The sequence below is a fragment of the Juglans microcarpa x Juglans regia genome, chromosome 6S, assembly GCF_004785595.1.
Source record: "Juglans microcarpa x Juglans regia isolate MS1-56 chromosome 6S, Jm3101_v1.0, whole genome shotgun sequence".
Taxonomy (NCBI): Eukaryota; Viridiplantae; Streptophyta; class Magnoliopsida; order Fagales; family Juglandaceae; genus Juglans; species Juglans microcarpa x Juglans regia.
In genome coordinates this window covers 15,248,805-15,267,965 of record NC_054605.1, presented here as the reverse complement: position 1 = coordinate 15,267,965, position 19,161 = coordinate 15,248,805, and the positions used below count along the sequence as shown (strand labels likewise).

The 19,161-nt window shown below is 35.3% G+C and overlaps 1 protein-coding gene across 1 annotated transcript; it reads left to right on the top strand.

Annotated features, from left to right (window-relative positions):
* Positions 1–3,311: 3,311 nt before the first annotated feature.
* LOC121237069 (glycine cleavage system H protein 3, mitochondrial) lies at positions 3,312–4,770 on the top strand. The gene is made up of 4 exons (XM_041133635.1): positions 3,312–3,564; positions 3,796–3,884; positions 4,116–4,286; positions 4,447–4,770. The coding sequence occupies exons 1-4, from the start codon at positions 3,456–3,458 to the stop codon at positions 4,573–4,575; spliced, it is 498 nt and encodes a 165-aa protein (XP_040989569.1). The 5' UTR covers positions 3,312–3,455; the 3' UTR covers positions 4,576–4,770.
* Positions 4,771–19,161: the final 14,391 nt, after the last annotated feature.

Below are 19,161 nucleotides of genomic sequence, written 5' to 3'. Positions count from 1 at the left end.
GTGCCTATTTATATACAAAGAATGAGAATATTCTTTTTATCAGAATGGGACATGTATACAAAGGTAAAAGTATTCTAGACTATTCCATAGCTTGTGCCATAATTGGTTTATTTGTTAAGGATGCTGTGCTGGCCTCTTCAGCTGTGGTGTTATTTTTGATATACCCCTACGAGCCAAGCAGTGCTGGTAGTACTGTGAGGCTAGATCAAAGTAGACAAAATTTGGCTGTGGATAGTGGTTTGGTAAGAACATCCGCTATTTGATCTTTACTTGAGAGAAAAAAGACTTACAGAGTCTTGTTATGAATGTGATCCCGTACAAAGTGGTAATCAATATCAACATGTTTCGTTCGGGAGTGCATCACTGGATTAACTGAGAGGTAAGTAGCTCCCAAGTTATCACAGTAAAGAATAGGAGGCTTGGACAGAAAAATGCCTAATTCGAAAAGTAGAGATTGTACCCAAATGAGTTCACAGGTTGCATTAGCTAAGGCCTTGTATTCAGCCTCTGTGCTGGATCTAGCAATGGTTGACTGCTTCTTGGAGTTCCAACAAATCAAATTTTTACCATAGAACTCACAGTAACCTCCTGTAGATTTTCTGTCATCCGGACATCCTGCCCAATCGGCATCCGAAAAGGCAGACAGATCAGGAGAAGGAAATTGTGTGATAATTAAGCCATGATCCACAATTTGCTTCAAATACCATAAGATGCGCTTTACTGATTGCTAATGAGAAACAAATGGTGCATGCATGAACTGACAGACTCTGTTTACTAAGAAGGCTAAATATGGTCTTGTAAATAGCAAGTACTGCAAGCTACCTACCACACTCCTATAAAGCGATGGGTCTTCCATAGAAGTAGAGTCAAAAGCAGAAAGTTTAGTCGAAGAGGACATTGGACTACCGATAAGCTTGCAATTAGCCATATTTGTTTTTTTGAGTAAATCAATGATGTATTTTTTTTTTAGAAAGAACAAGTCCTGCGGAGGTTCGGTGACACTCAATTCCTAAAAATTAATTTAGAGGACCTAGATCTTTCAAAGGAAAATCAATACCGAGCTTATGAATAAGCTGTGTAAGGGCATTTGAATCAGAACCATTTAAAACCACATCATCAACATAAACCAAGAAGTAAATAACCACTGTTTACTGGAGATAAATGAAAAATAAAGTGTCGGATTTTGAAACAACAAAACCCAACTCAATTAACTTCCTACTCAGTCGTGCATACCACGCAAAAGGGGCTTGTTTGAGGCCGTACAAAGCTCGGTTGAGCTTACACACATAGTGAGGAAACTGAGGATGAACAAACCCCGTGGGCTAAGACATAAAAGACAATTTCATTGAGAGAACCATGCAAAAAGGTATTTTGTACATCTAATTAATGAATTGGCCATTGAGCAGAAATTGCAATAGAAAGCACCAATCTGATAGTTGTAGGTTTCACTACTGGACTAAAAGTTTCTAAATAATCCAATCCCTCGAGTTGACTGTAGCCTTTGGCTACTAGTCGTGCTTTGCGGCGCTCGATCGAGCCATCAGAGAGGTATTTTGTTTTGAAAATTCATCTGTATCCAACAAGGTTCTGAGAGAAAGTGGAAGGGACTAAGCTCCAAGTGTTATTAGAGAGAAGAGCATCAAACTCAACTTGCATGGCTTTCCTCCATTCGGGAAACTTGGACACTTCATTGACAGAGGAGGTTAAAGTTTTACCAGCAGCTGCAAGTGTATCTCGAATCAGTTTTACTTTCTGATAGTAATCGGCAACAGAGTCTGAACCTTTCTTAAGTGTGGTAAGTTGATACTGGAGTTGCATGGTACGTGCTTGAGATTTGGAAGCAAATAGGTCCTCGAGAATGGTCCAGATTTCTCGTGAGGTGGAGGCATCGATGACATGTGCTATTAAATTTTCGGAGAGGGAGGAAATAAGAATGATCATGATGCTTTGATCTTGTTGTTTCCAGGCCAAATATGTAGAACTTGGCTTTGCGGAATCAAGTAGAGTTGGGGCAATAATGGTGCCATCGACGAACCCATAAACATTTTGATTATTGAGGTAAGGCATAAGTTGCGCCTTCCATAAAAAATAATTGTCATGAGTTAACTTGACAGTGATGAAATGAGAGGGAGAAGGAAGAGAGAATTTGGAGGGGGTCTGTTTCGTAGCCATGGATGAGCTTGGACGTGAGTCCTTACACGGCTCTTGATACTATGATGGAAAACAGAAAAGTAATAAAAAGTGAAAGAATTTTGTTTGTATTTCCTTGATTGTAATGTGCAGTACACAGTGCCTATTTATATACAAAGAATGAAAATAATCTTTCTAACAGAATGAGACACGTATACAAAAGTAAAAGTATCTAGACTATTCCATAGCTTGTGCGATAATTGGTTTATTTGTTAAGGACGCTGTACTGGCCTCTTCAGCTGTAGTGTTATTTTTGATATATACATATATGTATATGTATATGTAATTTATATAGTTTCAACTTTCGATCAAAATTTTGAATACTATTTCGGTGATTGTTTCGATTAAAGTATTAGAATGAAATATTTCAGTTATGTGGCAATGATGCCACAGTTAATCAACTTAATCTCATATTCTCTCTTTTAGTGTTATAAATGAAATTCAGAGTAGATACTACAAATATCATTTTTCTGTATATAATTTTTTTTTTTATTTTTAAAAGTAGTGATGGGATGTGGTACAATAAATTATGAATTGTTAACATGCCTGAATATCCAATGTCTACTTTTTACCTTTTCATTTAATGGAACTTTTTCCCCCTTGCTGCCAACAGACCGTTGTTGGGTTTTGATTTTTCATTGTGGGGGATCCATGTCAATCTGTTCTAATGAGATCTATATACAGAAATTGTGTTGATTACTTGATCTGAATGTTGGAATTGAGGCAGATTTATGGGAAAACAGAGGTGAATTGGGGACGAACAAGGAATTGGAAAAAAAAAAAAAAAAAGACATTGAAAGGCTACAATTTTCGTTGTATTTAGAAAGGGAAAATATATATTTTTTGTGTGCGGGGGTAGAATAATTTTCTTATAATAAAAAATAATAATAAAAATAAGAAAAAAAATATTATAACTATAAAGAGATTTTATAAAAATAAATCTATAAATTGATATGGTTTTATATGATAGATTAAATTTACTTTATAATAAATATATTTTTATAATATAATGTATCACGTCAAGTCACGTTAGTTTGTAAACTTTTTATAAAATATCTCTATTGATAAAACATTTCTAAAGAAAAAATAAACTTCGAGAGAAAGGAAGAGAGAATTACTGGCTCATTGAGTTCGGTTCAGGTCTTAGGATGAGGCTATTGTTGCCCACCATTCGTCAAAGATAATAAACTTGAGAAATATATGAACCATCTCCTTTGTTCATCCAAGATAGCCTGAAGGACGCAGATAATATACAAGATAGCAGCATGGCTCTCAGAATGTGGGCTTCTTCCACCGCCAATGCACTCCGAATTTCTCGTGCCTCCAGTTCCCATCTCTCCCCTGCATTCTCTCTCTCCCGCTGCTTCTCTACTGGTACTTTTTCCTCCAACTCTCTCTCTCTCTCTCTCTCTCTCTCTTTGTGTTTGAGAGTGCAAGTAAGGCTAACTAGTCTGTTCTGACTTGAGCTTTGCTTCAAACAACAGAAGAAATGCTTGGTTCTTTTAACCGGAGCTGCTTTTCTCTGCATACAAATGCTTTTTTTTCTTTCTGATCATGTCATGAGGGTGGGAGTGAATCGATTTGCTTAGTGCTGAATTTTTGCAGTTTTGGATGGGTTGAAGTATGCATCTTCTCATGAGTGGGTGAAGCCTGAAGGTGCTGTGGCCACAATCGGCATCACTGATCATGCTCAGGTTATTCTTCTTCCCAAAATCGCACTTCATTTTTTAGCAATTTTCTTCTGTCACCAGTGACGACATTCTAACGTAAATGAGCCAAATCTTGAGATTTTATTTACACTTTTTTTGTCGAATATGTCTTGGCTAGATGATTGCTTGTACTGATTACATCAAATATAGTGAATAAAATTCACAAATTACTCCATTGAAATTGAAATATGGAACTTGAACTTCGATTTGTTGCAGGACCATCTTGGAGAAGTAGTGTTTGTGGAATTGCCAGAAGCAGGTGGTTCTGTTTCTCAAGGTAGCAGCTTCGGAGCAGTGGAAAGTGTCAAAGCAACCAGTGATGTCAATTCCCCTATCTCTGGTGAGATTGTTGAGGTCAACACAAAGCTTACTGAAACACCGGGCTTGGTAATTCTTTCCCCTACCTCTGTTTTTCTTCCCCTACATACACATTGGTATCATATATTTTAGATAAGATTCCATGGTTTGTTTCCTTGGCCACTTCCTTTGCTGCAAATGAAGCTGAATTCTGTATGCCATTGTTTTAATGACACATTTTGTAATGAAGATCAATTCAAGCCCATACGAAGGAGGATGGATGATCAAGGTGAAGCCTAGCAGTCCATCAGAGTTGGAATCCTTGTTGGGTCCAAAAGAATATACAAAATTCTGTGAGGAGGAGGATGCTGCACATTAGAATTTGAACTTGCAGCAGGAAACATCTTGGATTGTTTTCTGCTACAAAAGATTAATGTTATATTTCTTATGTTCTTATCACTTGTTGCTGTTTTTCACTATCAAATAACACAAAAAAAAAGGAAAAAGTTGTTCTCAAAGATTACAAAGTTGCTGGCTTTAAGTCAGTCAAATATGCATGTTTGTTTTCCTTTCAGCCTTTTTTCTATCTCCCACTTTTGTTATTCTGCATCTTCATGTAAGATCCCTTTCCCTTTCATTCCAACATTTTAATATTTCCCTTTGTTCTTGACTTGGCAAGGGTGGGACGAAGATGAATATTTTCAGAAATTTGTTCAAAGAAGACTCTTGTACTAACAGAATAAAACATTGAAATGTTGTACTAAGTGGACATAATCAAAGCTAGAAAAAGTGAAGCCCGCTGTTGTGGGGGGGGGGGGGGGGGGGGGGGGGTGGGGGGGGGGGGGGGGGGGGGGGGGGGGGGGGGTGGCGCGGAGGGGAAGGACTGCGACACCTCCAATAATCCCAACCAAAGTCCCAACCAAGACAAAAATATCATCTAACGTCTAACGTAAGTATCCAATCTATCCGTATGAATAAAACCCCTAAGCCCTGGACCAAACGTCTCTCCAAAAGAAATCCCAAGTCCCTCCATTAGCCCCATGTTTAACTAAAAAATCCTACCATGTCTTCTCTAAACACATGCCTAAACTGAATGTTGAGAGAAGAAATAATAGACTGGACTTCTTCCAAAAAACCTATAAATACCAATAATTACAAGCTCCCAAAATAAACAACCCACTACAACACTTGATTCCGACTCAACCAAAAAATCCCTTAAACCCAGCTGTTGACATGACGAAGACCATCAATAAAGGCTCGGCATTCAGCAATTGTATTGGAAACTTGTCCACAACAATGAGCAAAACCCTCAAGTACATGACCCCCGCATTCTGAACAATACCTCCCCCGCCAAACATCCCTTGGGGGGGGGGGGGGGGGGGGGGGGGTTGGGTGAAGGGTCAAGTTGCAGATAAATGCTGCACTTCAGTGCATTCTTTACAGTTTTATGACCTCTGTGAATTGATTTATTGAAAAAATTTTACTTCTCTTTAGAAAAATATTGTACAAAGGGCATGCAATATAGCTCTGTTTATGTAAATTATGAGTATGAGAGGCGTGAAAACAAATAAATAAAACTACTATTTTCTTCACTATCTTCTGAAATACAAGCTGTGGGATATGGGCCTCTTAATTTTTTTTAGCTCGGTATAGTCTAAGATATGCATGAAATTGCTTAAATCTTCACTTAAACGTGCTAATCGAATGCACCTAACGGCCCATTATATCGATGGTTATGTGTATGAATGTGCTAGCTAGTATGCATTCAATATATATGAACTGTAATATCCTTTGATTAAACTAATTTAGAGGGTCCTAATTAAGCAAATTAATTAATCCATTGGCACCTATCGAGAACTTAGGGGACGTCTGGACGCATAAATGAGATATGAAATTCTAAAATTTTCTCATAATTTCATTTCCAAACATCATTAAAATACAAAACATTTGTCAATTTTAAATATTCAACTTTTTTATTTAATCATTACCTAATAATTATTTAAACACAAAAACCAATAAAAATTTTACAAACTTCAAAACAAAATATAAAAATCAATGTAGTTTTTACAAACTTTAAAACAAAAATAATATTCAAACAATTTTTTAACTTTACAATTTTTTTACCTTCATTTCGCAAAACCCAATTAAACATCTTCATTCAAACCATCAGAAGTTATATATATATATATATATATATATATATATATATATATATATGCTAGTTGATGTGAAGATTAAATCACTTATTATAATTGACAAAGAAAATGAAAAAGGGGGAAATATTGTAAGATAGAGAATCCAATGATGCAAAGGAATAGATGCAACTGATCTGATTTCCTTTCGTGGGATGACCTAACTGATCTGATAAGGTAGCTCATGGTCATGGACATATGGCTGGCCTGCAGTGACGTTTAATGATGTCTTCATCTCTATAAGTAAGTGGCTAGAAAAGTCTTTGTCTTCCATCTGGAGTTAAATTATAATTGTTAATTGAAAAGCTAAAAAAGCATAAGCACCATGTTTCTAATTCCATGGCGCGCTCAAGCTGTATCCAAGTTGACATTACCATAATATATATTAAAACATATCCAATATTCTCTAGTCTTTGGACGATCCAAGTTCTTAATTAATTAATTAATTAAATTACCTAGCTGGAAGGTACTGGTATACTATATACTTGGTTATTCATGATCATCCTCGCATGCACGAATAGACATCATGACACGATCATGTAAAGGTTTAGGAGAGGTTGAATTTTCCCACTAAGATAAAGTATATGAACTGTTCCTTATGGGCAGTGCTCAATCTTACCCCGTTCTCTGATTATTCCATGCATGTCAAGAAACAGATCATATGGAAGAGATCCAGATCATCGAGCTTTCCGAGATAGCAGATCGATATATATTAAAGCATGGAAAAAACTGGAGTACTGGAAAATATTAATTTTGCAGATAAGTTACTCCGTACATGATCATCAGATCATCAGCTCTATTTATCATGAAGATCATGATCAGCCAATCCTATATATTTTTGCAGCATGTGTACAAATACATATATATATATATATATATATATATAGACTTTGTGGAATGACCTAACTGATGAAAAGATAGGTCACAGCCGACGACATGTGAATTGTGATCATGCTCGTATACCCTCCTAGCTGCATCGATCTTAGTGGCTAGAGATCAGATCAGGCACTGTCTACGTCTAACTGCTGCAAAGAGGACCTAAATCACTGTTAAATATTAAACAAAAGTAGATCAGGCAATGTTTTGTTTGAGGGTTATTAATCAAGCTGTATCCAAAACTGGATTTACTGATCTAACATAAGATGATCATGCGCATGATCTTTTAGCTAATTAATTAGCTAGTGCGCGCTCTAAATCCATTATCTAATTAATATTTCCCAGCTAGCTCGATCGATCGATGTTTATTACACATGGAAGAACATGCAGCAGCTGGTAACATTAAATATCCTCGATCGATCCTCCTCCTCTTGCATATTGAACGGAACCCACCATAGATTTTATGAAAGAAGATTAATAAGTTTAAACAAATAGGGTTAGATTTTCGTTTCAAGTGGCTAACAAAGTCATAATTAATTTACAAACCATGGTCATTATATTAATGATGAATTTCCTTGTAATCTTGATCTTATTAATTAACTATATGACCTAATTCATGATCTTGTAATTATTATATATCTAAGTACATGACATGAACGAAATACTAGCTACTATGTATTGATAAGGGCCGGGTTGGTGGATTTTAAACGTCCACAGATCATACAAAATGCATTTGTAATATATATCGATGACCAGTGCATGCATGATGATAAGTGAATTCGAAGATTAATGGAATTAAACTAACAGTAAAAGGTATATGTATTGATTGACTATATATATCTGCTTTTATGGTGAAAGACTAGCTAGGAGAAGGATCTTTAAACAGCTCATGGAAAAGGTGGGGCAGATCAAAGTCGAAGCTGAACGACCAATGAATTTCTAGAAGTATATATGCCTTTAACGATGAAGATCATCAAAAGCTAGGGTAGTACTTATTGTCTGCATCATTAATATATATATATATATATATAGTGATCATATGATAAAGCTGCAATTAAATTCATGATTTGTTCAATCAAATGTGGGCCGGTATTCCACAATCAATTAAATTTGGTCACGATGTTGATATTTTTTACTAAAATGAGTGGGATCTGACTCGTATATTATATATCAACAGTACTTACTTTATTATACAGATCAATTGAAAAATGGAAAGATGATCATCGGCAGCAATGGAAAACATGGTTAATATTGCGCAGAATGCATGACAGGCCATCCCCGGCCAGGAGCACACAAATTAATAATTAATTAAGAAAAATCAACATCACTTTTTAATATGGAAAATTAAATGCACATAGTGTATGCGTGCGTAAGAAATATCCAAAATGGCCTATCATCTTGTGGTATTGTTGTCATGTTGATTGATAAGTTCGTGCAAGGGCATGTAATACGAGCAATTGCGTTTCACCATCATTAGTTAATACTAATTATGTTGAATTCATCATGTTAATTATTAAGCATGGCTCAAGTGATTCTCATTCAAATTAGTTTCTCTCCATTTTGCAGTTTGTTAATATTCCTTGACTTTAAGCATATGAAAAGAGATAAATTAATTTTATTATTTATTTTATATCTTAACACTCCCCCTCACGTGTGGGCCAGACTCTCTCTCAATGAATAGCCCAACACTTGAAATATTTAATTAAATGGATAGAATGTAGAGTCAGGGTTCAAACTCAAAACCTCTGTTTTGATACCATGTAAAATGACCACTTGTCCTAAAAACTTAACCTGATGAGAATAACTAGGTAGATTTTATTATTTATTTTATATCTTAACACTAAGTAATAGAAGCATTTTGGTTTAATTTCTTTGTGATGTAATTAATCCATGTAATAATAATTAACATTAATATATGTGAAGTTAAATAGTTGAGGTTTCCCATGTCATGATACGCAGTTAGGGGTGTAATCAGTCTGGCTTAGACCGGTTTTGGATAAATTTTGGAAGCGAGCCAATATATACAAGTTTTGGAGATTTAAAAATTGACACGGACCAATTCATCACCGAAACTAAAAGCTTTAGTTTTTCCTATTTTGGTCCCATCCAGTCCAATTTTTTTGATTTACCGTCTACAGAACGTGTGACACTACATCAGTTGAGACTTGAGAGCTGATTTCTCTAATGCTTGTTTGTGTTTAAGTTTAAAATTTTATGTTATAAGATTAAAATTTACATGTTATATCAAATGTTATTTTAAAAATTATAAGATTAGTTTTATGTTATATCAAATCATGTTATATTAGTTTTATGTTATGAGATTAATGGACAATAATAATAAGATTATAATTTCATCTACGTTGGCATTCTTAAATTTCCACGTGTATTAGTTAGTGCAGAGTACTACTCATGATCAGCTCACTGAAATGCCTATAGCCCCCACAAGCCCAAAAAATATTAGAAAAGCATGCAGCCTAGCTATGTATCGTGACAAGATATTTGATCATGATTAGAATAGTTTGAATTGAAAAATATTCTCAATTTATTTTATTTTATTATAATAATTTTTTTAAATTTTTATATAAAATATAATAAATAATTTAATTTGTTTTAAATTTTTAAATAATAATAATATTAAAAAATAATATTTTATTTAATTTTTATCTAAAATCATTCTACCTCATCTTACTATTTAAACAATTTTTAAAAGTCACGAATGTTAAGGCGCTTGCCGGTTCGATGCATCTAATCATTCCATTTCCTAATTAATTAGGTGTACGTAAGGATCATCGTCACGAGTACTGATTCATAATTAATTAGTGGGAATTAAATTATATAACTTTTAAGCTTTGAAATGAGATAATTAAGAATTATTATAAGCATGGGACACCATGCAATTAATATCCTATATATATATATCATCATCACCACTGAGATATATAATATATATGATTTATAATCATTAATTGTCACAATTAATACTTAATTAATTGAGTTAAAGAAAAAGATATAAAACTAGCAATATTAATTTTATGCAAATATTTATTCACTAGAACGAATTAATTACATGCAATATTTCATGAGTGAAGTTATATGCATATATGTATATATATATATTCAGATATATATTATTACATATATATATATATATCTAATTGGTGTACGTACAGGAATTAACTTATGTGGTTTGAAATATATAAGTATTTCATCATGTTTTTCTTCGTTACAAGTCCTTTATGTTTTGAATATTTCTTATATCTATAATTAATTACTAGGAATTTGAAATAGAACCAGTACTTAGTTAATTAGTACCTAATTAATTAATTAATTTGCTTCAAAAGTTATAATTAAAACTATCGATTCATCTTCCATTAAGTTGTAGATCATAGAATATTGTTAGGCATATAATCATAGATAGCCCACTGCCATTTTCTTTTCCTAATTATATATGTTTTAGAAAAAAAAAAAAAAAAAAATTACTTTTCTCTAAGCTGGCAAGGGGCAACGATGAATATAGAGACAAAAGTACTCTTCAATTAAATACAGAGCACTACGTACTTGTCCCCTGCCAGGTAAGATACTTGCACTTTAAATGCATAGTACATTTTTTTATGCTATTCTCTTATTGATATTTATTTAAACGTTGAATTAAATTAAGTTGAATTGAGATAAAAATTAAAAGTTAAATAAAATATTATTAAAATATTATTTTTTAATATTATTATTTTAAAATTTAAAAAAGTTAAATTATTTATTATATTTATGTTAAAATTTAAAAAAATATAATAATTATATAAGATGAGTTGAGATGTATTTGAGATCCACAACGCTCGTATCCATTTGGTGGCCAAGAAAATTGTGAAATAAACTGAACAGGTAATTAGAAAATGTGGATAATAATTACCCCCATTTTAAATCAATCTGGATATATATTGATGCATATATGACAATATTAGTACTTCATAATGAGAAATTAATACTTTTTTTTTTTAAAGAACTTCAGAAACTTTTCATTAAGCTTCACGTATTACTACTTGTATCACTATTCATACATCCCACAACGGACCTCCTCTATCCATACTTGGTCTTTCCTTAAAGTTAAAAGCTTTTTTTGCTAAAGTATGAACTACCATTTTTCTTTTTAGAAAGAGTCGGTAGCCACCCATATAGTAGACCTGTTCTAAGTTTATTCATAAATTCTCACATATGGCAGATGAATACCGTAGTTACAAGCAAGACACCAGGACTATTCAGCTACCCCAAACAATGAACCAAAAATACCATAAAACTAAACATGCTTATAAAACACACTAATCATACCTAATAGTAATGAAATTAAACAGGCCTAAGAAACAAAAAGAACTATATACGGATGTTAGGGAGTCCTACCTTGTCTAATCGAATCGTGCCTTTTACGAACCGAGGTAGAGAAGTGAAAGAATTAAATCTCATATTCAGGCCTTGCTCACCCAAACGAGCCAAGGCATCTATCGAAAAATTACCTTCTCGGAATTGATGGCCGATAGTAAATTGTATTCCTTATAAACTAGTTAGCAGTTCTTCTAAAAAATGCCATAAATACCATATTCTTTTCTCTAAGTACAAATTGTAAATGCTAATCTCGCCTATTTCTAAAGTAAAATCTAATATCCTCAACAATAGAATTGAAAGAAGATAAGACTTTATCATCACTATGTACAGCAAGAATAACTACTTTTGCATCACCCTCGAATATGACTTTTTGAATATTGAGATCAGAACACAACTCTACTGCTTTCCTCAAAGCAAAGCTCTCTACAACTATTGCATCCACCACATTAGTCTTATGATCACACACAACAACCATAGCCTCTCCTTTTTCATCTCTTATCATGATCTCAATCTCCATTCTCTTCCTTTGTAAATCCAAAAAGGCATCTCAGTTGACCTTGACAAAATCCCTTTTTGGTTTCTCCCACTGCAACCTTTCGATCAAGTTGTTCTACACTGTACCATCCTTAATAGGAGAAAACTGAGTCTTTTGAAACTCTTGTAGAGCTACCTTTGTAGCAATGAAAGAGATCCTGGGGCAAGCCATTCTTTTTTGGAAAACTCAGTCATTTCTCCTAAGCCAAACCTTCCTAAACAATATTGTCTTCTCCTCCAATTGGCCCTTGGTAAGTCTGGTCATGAGTTGCTCCCACAATATAAGGAAATCGATCTCTGATCTGGCCCATTTCTTGATAATCCTTGCATCATTGCCCTATATGTCATTTACTGTAGGGCACTCCTACAACACATGCATAAGAGATTCTTCTTCTGCATCACACATAGGGCATCTTTTGTCCTCTGTCACCTTCCTAATCTTATAAAGGTTCTCGTTTGTTGGTAGCAGATTAGTAGTAGCTTTCCAAAGGAACAATTTTGTCACACCTGGCACCTCAAGGTCCCAAATGCTTCTCCATCTGTCATCTACTTTCCTCTCTGATGAGCTCTCAAATTTACTTCTCTCCCTTATTTCTAAATGCAGGAAGTAAGCATTTTTAATAGAAAATAGTCCTTCTGAGATGGGTCCCAAAACATCTTGTCCTTTGCTCTACCTCTGCTCAAAGGTAAACTGAGAATCTGGTTTGCTTCTACATCTGAAAAAATAACTCTGATCTTTGTTTCATCCCACTCTCCCTTCTGTTTATCAATTAATTCTTCAACTTTAGAGTCTTCTTGTAGCAAGGACACTGGAGATTGTACAACAAAAGAAGTGGGACTAGGTAGCCATTTTGAGCCCCAGATTTGAATCTCCTTTCCATCCCTCACCCTCCACCTTATTCCTTTCTTTAAGAGGTCCCTGGCAGACCATATGCTTCTCCAAGCAAGAGAAGGTTGAGTGCCCAACTTTGCCTCCATAAATCTCCCATGTCTAAAGTACTTTCCTCTAAACATCACTGCCACCAAAGAAATGAGATATTTGAGTATTCTCCACCCTTGTTTTGCAATAAGTGTAGTGTTAAAACTCTCCAAATCTCTGAAGCCCATTCCCCCTACCTTTCTGCACACTCATCCTCTCCCACTTCCTCCACACCATCCCCTCCCTTCCTGCTGTCTCCCTCACCAGAATTTAGAGAGCAAAACATTAATCTCCTTGCATAATTTGTTAGGGAGTTTAAAAGCACCCATCGTGTAAGTTGGAATGGACTACAAGAGAACCTTGATTAAGACTTCTTTCCCAGCTTGAGACAAAAAATTATTTTTTCAACTAACCATTTTCTGCCAAATCTTCTCTTTAAGTACCACAAACAAATGAGTTGCTAGTTTCCCTTATGGTCTGCTTGTTAGTAAACTTAGTGTTGCTGCTGAAAAACACAGATTTTTTATCCTTATTGAGAAACTGCCCTGAGGCCTTTTCATAAATTTGCAGGACTTCTTGAATCTTCATCTACTCCTCAATCTTAGCTTTGTCAAATAAGATGCAATCATCTGCAAAAAGCAGATGATTGATGCTAGTGCCCCCTCGAGACACTTGCACCCCTTTTTGTGAAATTTCTCTTCTCATGGTAGTCTAGCAGACTACTCAATCCCTTAGCACATATAATGAACAAATAGGGTGACAAGGGGTCACCTTGTCTCAACCCTCTTGAAGACCAAAAATTATGTCCAGGTACCCCATCAATTAATGTAGAGCAGGAAACAGATTTTACACATTTCATCACTAAATCCACCCACTGTGTACAGAACCCAAGTTTAGTAAAAAAACAGCCTCCAAAAACTCACATTCCACATGATTATTGGCCTTAGACATGTCTAAATTCATGGTCATACTTCCCACTTTTCCTTTCTTTCTATTCTTCATTGAGTGTAATAACTCATAGGCCACCATGATATTATCATTTATCAGCTTTCCAGGGAGGTAGTCACTTTGAGTAGGGGAGATTATCTCAAATAAAACATGTTTAAAGTTGTTTGTGATTGCTTTGGAAACAATTTTGTACATGACATTACACAAACTTATAGGCATATACTAGTCACTTTTTTGGGGGACTTTGTTTTTGGGATCAAAGCTAAGTATAATTGAGACAAGGATCAAGAGAGTTACCATTCAAAATAGACAGTGTCGCTCTGCTCACTTCTTCAGACACTACACCCCAATGATTCTGATTGAAGTAAGGACCAAAGCCATTTGGTCCAGGGGCTTTTAGTGGTGCCATTTGATTCACTGCTTCTTCCACTTCTAGTGCTGTGAACCTGCTTGACAACCTTTTATTCATCTCAACTGTAACCCTCCTATCTATGCCCACAAGACAGTTTTCAATCTCAGCTTGACTTGGCTTTGTAGTTTGGAGCAGATTTCCAAAAAACCTTCTGAATGTTGCTTTCACGTCCTTGTATCCAATAGTCAATCTGTTGCTTTCATCTTCCACTTCTTTAATAAAGTTTCTCTTTCTTCTTTGATTAACACAAGCATGGAAATACTCAGTATTTCTATCTCCATGCTTGTACCAATTTCTTTTTTGCTCGTTTCCACCAGACATCTTCCTTTTCTAGCAATAGGTGCAACTTTGTGGATACCTTTCTGATTTCTTCCACATTGCTACTACATTCCTCAGCTTGTAATAGGTGCCTTTCTACTATTATTCAGTAAACCGTGACACTGTGATTTTATGACCCAGTCCTCCTCCAAGCTTCTTTCAGAACCACTTCATAGTCCTCCTCTAAGGCCCAATTGGCCTCATACTTAAAGCATCTTTTCTTCTGTCTGAACTGTGAAGCTATATCTTGACACTGCATATTTAGATGGACTAGAAGTGGCTTATAATTAGAAGTTCTAGCCACCATTACTTCCACCCAAGCCTCGGTATAGATGTTCATCCATTTAGGGTTCGCCACTGCTCTATCCAACCTTTCTTTAGTAAATGTTGCATCAATATGAGAGTTACTCCATGTGTACTTATCACCCTCCATCCCAAATCATACAAATTCCCATCACTCATCACCTCTATAAATAGTTCCATTTAACCCTCAGGTTTAACCTTCCCTCCTCACTTCTCATCATTTGTAAGGATTTTATTAAAATCACCCACTATAAACCATCCCTCATTACCTCTTGGTTTCATAGTTTTTAGCATCATCCATGTCTCTTTTCTTTTCACAGTTTTAGGTGGACCATAGAAACAAGTAAGCAACCATCTATTCTCCCCTTCCCCTACAACCCATGCATTGATGTATCTTTGTGAAAAATTGACAATTTCAAACTGCACCCTTGAGTCTCAAAACAGAACCAGACCACCCTTCTTTCCCACTGCTTCCACTACAAGATATCATTCACAGGCCAATCTTCTTTTTATTCTATCACATTTCTTGTTGCTGAGCTTAGCTTCCATAATAAAATCTATGTTGCATTTATTTTCCTCTGCCGATCTTGAACTGTCCGAGGGTTCCCCAACCCCTGGTAGTTCCAACTCAAAAGTTTCATAATGATTGGCCGCCATTACAATAGGAATATCAATAGTACCATTCCATTTCCCTCTCTTGCATAAATTGTCAACACACATATCTTCCATCTCAACCCCATCCCTCTTCTTTTGTGTTTTCTTGTTTGTAGCTATCCTTTCTGTTTTGTATTTTGCACTGGCCCTCCTCTTCCATACCCTCTTCTTTGTTGTCTTATTCCCCTCCACAAGGTTGCCTTCCTCCTCAACTAAGTTCACAGGACTCTCCTCCTTCACCATAGTTTCAAAATGAACTTCAACTTCCTGCAGTAGATTATCCCCCATTTCAATTAAATCATCTTGTTTAGGCAACAAGGCAATAGAAAACCTTTCAGCTTCTCCCTCAACCATACTCCTTTTGGAAAAGACCCTTACCTCCCCACCTTACCTCCCCACCCTCCTTTGATTTTTCACTAACCCCATTTTCACTTTCCTATCTTTTTTCACTCTCCCCTTCGCCACCCTCATTCACTTCCCTTTCCCTACTACCCTTCTCTTCAATTTCACTCTCACTACCTCCAAATTGAAACATGTTCCCCTTTCCCTCCTCCACCTACTACCCTCATCATTTCTCCTGGAAGCATTACTAAAGAACTTATTCCTTTGAGATTGCGCAGCCCTTAGCCATTGACCATATTGATTCTCTTCTCCTTCAGGACTCCCCCCTCCATTGCAGCCATTAGTCCCATGATAAATAGAGCCACACGAAAAGCAGATTCTTGGCATTTTTCATAGCTAAAAGGAACCCAGATAGTATTTCCTTTGACCGACAGAGTTCTATCTCTTGCTAGAGGTTGAGTTAGATCCATATGGATCTGTACTCTTAGTAGTTCCTCTATCCACTCTCATCTTCCTGCACATCCACCTTCTCCACTCTTTACCATATCCCGAATCTATTCCCCAAATGCAACTTGTTTAAGAGGAGTAAAGCCACTTGTTTAAGAGGAGTATAGCCATCAAATTCCTTCAAAACCAGCAATTGGTTATCAAACAACCATGGTCTCCCCTACCAGACCCTTTGTTTATCAGCAATATTATAAAAAACGATGGCAAAAATATTCGGACTCACCTCAGTAAACTGTGCCTCCTCGCTAATCCTCCATATTTTTGCCAACATAGTTTCCAACACCTCCTTGCTAATCAACCTTGTCGAGCATAACTTCCCCATTAGAGACCTCTGTTCTTTCAGCAACAAATCACTCGGTATGTTGTTATCGATCTCAATCATCGTTCTTTCCTCGTCTAGCAACCTCAGATCCTTCCACTTTTCCTCTAAATCCTCCATCATTCAGTAAAAAGCACTGGCATCCCACAGAAAAATGGCGTCTCCAGAAGATTTTTCCACCCTTTCCGTCGTGGCCTACACTACCTCTCTACCACTTGACGACAGTTGGCTGCTAGAAAACTTTCCCTAAATGGCAGGGACCATCTCCAAATTCCCTCTCTTCCGTTATAACCACCTCATGTGCCTCATGCACTACTCATGACAATCCACCCCCTTTTCCAGAGAGAAAAGAGAGGAGACTTGAGAAATTAATACTTTAGTCACAAAAGAACTTCACTATAATTATAAACGCACAAACTGACGTGTCTTGATATAATGCGTCAGATTGTAAAATTATTTTTATTATAAATTAAATCTAATAGATCACAGGAACCTACGTCAATTTCTGAGTTTACTTTTGTTAAATCTCATTATGACTATAACACTTTATTTCCTTCAAAATTTTTATATATCCTTAATCTTTCTCAGCTAGGTTAGGCGTGGTGTAATAAGTTTTTACAACAAGATCAAGGTGGGGAGAACCTAACCCAAGATTCTGACAAGAAACTTTTCTAAACTTCTTTTTTATGGTACATCTTGTCTTGCTACAAGAATTATTCTGCATTTAGAATTTTGGAAAGGTTTAAGATAAGCTTAGATGCTAACTAGCTAGCTGCTAGCTAGCTTCTTGTCGCGCTTATAAATATATATGCATGGTTTGATCAGGAAATAAATGATGCAATTTTGTGGACGAAAATAGGAACATGTTTCATTGAGAATCGACAGGCAGTCTAGCTAGGGGAATATCTAAAGCACTTTAAGGACATTAGCATATATTATCTTATGCTGTTCTCCAAATTAAAGCATGCATGTACATCGATCATGTCCGAGTCCAGATGAAACTAATTATAAAATAATGATGAAATAAATAAATATTAGCTTTATAAATACCTGATCAACATGACTTATCGACTAAATAATTGTACATAAAAGTGCTTTTAAAGACACCTTCGGATCATGAAAAGCTAGCAAATTGGCATATCGAGGATATATTGTGTGCGAGAATGTCTTAGCAAGTTGTAGTAAAGAAGTGTATTATTTGTTCATAATTCAACATTCAGTACTCTAATAATTGCATCAATTATTAATGAAAGATCGATCAAAAACTCTGCATGTAATCTTCTATATATCTTGTATGTCATCATGTATAAATTGTCATGTTGGAATCCTATCCTTTCTAATAATTGAGCGGGAAAGATACATACATACATATATATATATATATAAATATTGTTTGATGCAAATCTTGAGAAAATATATATAATTAAATAATTAATTGATCCTTTATTCCATAGCATGATGAATTATTTCTAGAATCATCATCTTGTTACTGTTTATGAGAGTAAACTAGCAAGCTAGGTTTATGCTCTAGAAAAATATGCATGCATGCCGTTCCGAATATGCTGAAATTTTGTACGTACAATTGATGTGTCATAAGCTGAAAGAAAAGTACCTCGAATTACTATTGGTGACAAATTAATCTCGTCGACACTCCCATTAATTTCTATCTCATGCAAGTTGATTGGCAGGACTTATAAGGTCTTTGCAAAGACATTTAAGAATTGATAGCACCATTGATCGATATATATGAAGTTGATGTTCAAAATTAGACAATAAATTATAGGATACCATTCTCTTATTAAAAATATGTTTAAAAATGAGACAGAGATCTCAAAATATTAACATGATACAATATTAAATCTTTATATCTGAATGACTTATTCAGGAAGCTTTTCTACAAGAGATCAAATGTTTTAGCTACAAAAAGATTTCACAAACTGACGTAGCTTAATGTAATATGTTAGATTATAAAATTATTTTTACTATAAATTAGATCTAACGTATCATATGAAGTCATGTCACTTTTTAGATTTAATTTTATGGGATCTTTCTTTGGCTATAAAACTTCTCTTCCTCTTCCTTTTGAGACCCTTAAATTCGGATAAGAATATCTTGATCCAAATATAATTAGTATTAGGGATGTAAAATTTAACCCGGTAACGGGTCCGGACCGGCCCGAACCGGTGGAATGGGTCCTGTTTTGGATTATTCCCTTGGTTCCAAAATCGGCCGGTACCGGTCCGGTTCCAGTTCTATGCTTTTTAGGACCA

Excerpts from the sequence above, each read along its gene's own strand:
- LOC121237069 (XM_041133635.1), top strand. The coding sequence starts at position 3,456 with ATGGCTCTCAGAATGTGGGCTTCTTCCACCGCCAATGCACTCCGAATT. Across the intron at positions 3,565-3,795 it reads CTCCCGCTGCTTCTCTACTG|TTTTGGATGGGTTGAAGTAT; the intron begins GTACTTTTTCCT and ends GAATTTTTGCAG. Across the intron at positions 4,287-4,446 it reads TTACTGAAACACCGGGCTTG|ATCAATTCAAGCCCATACGA; the intron begins GTAATTCTTTCC and ends TTTGTAATGAAG.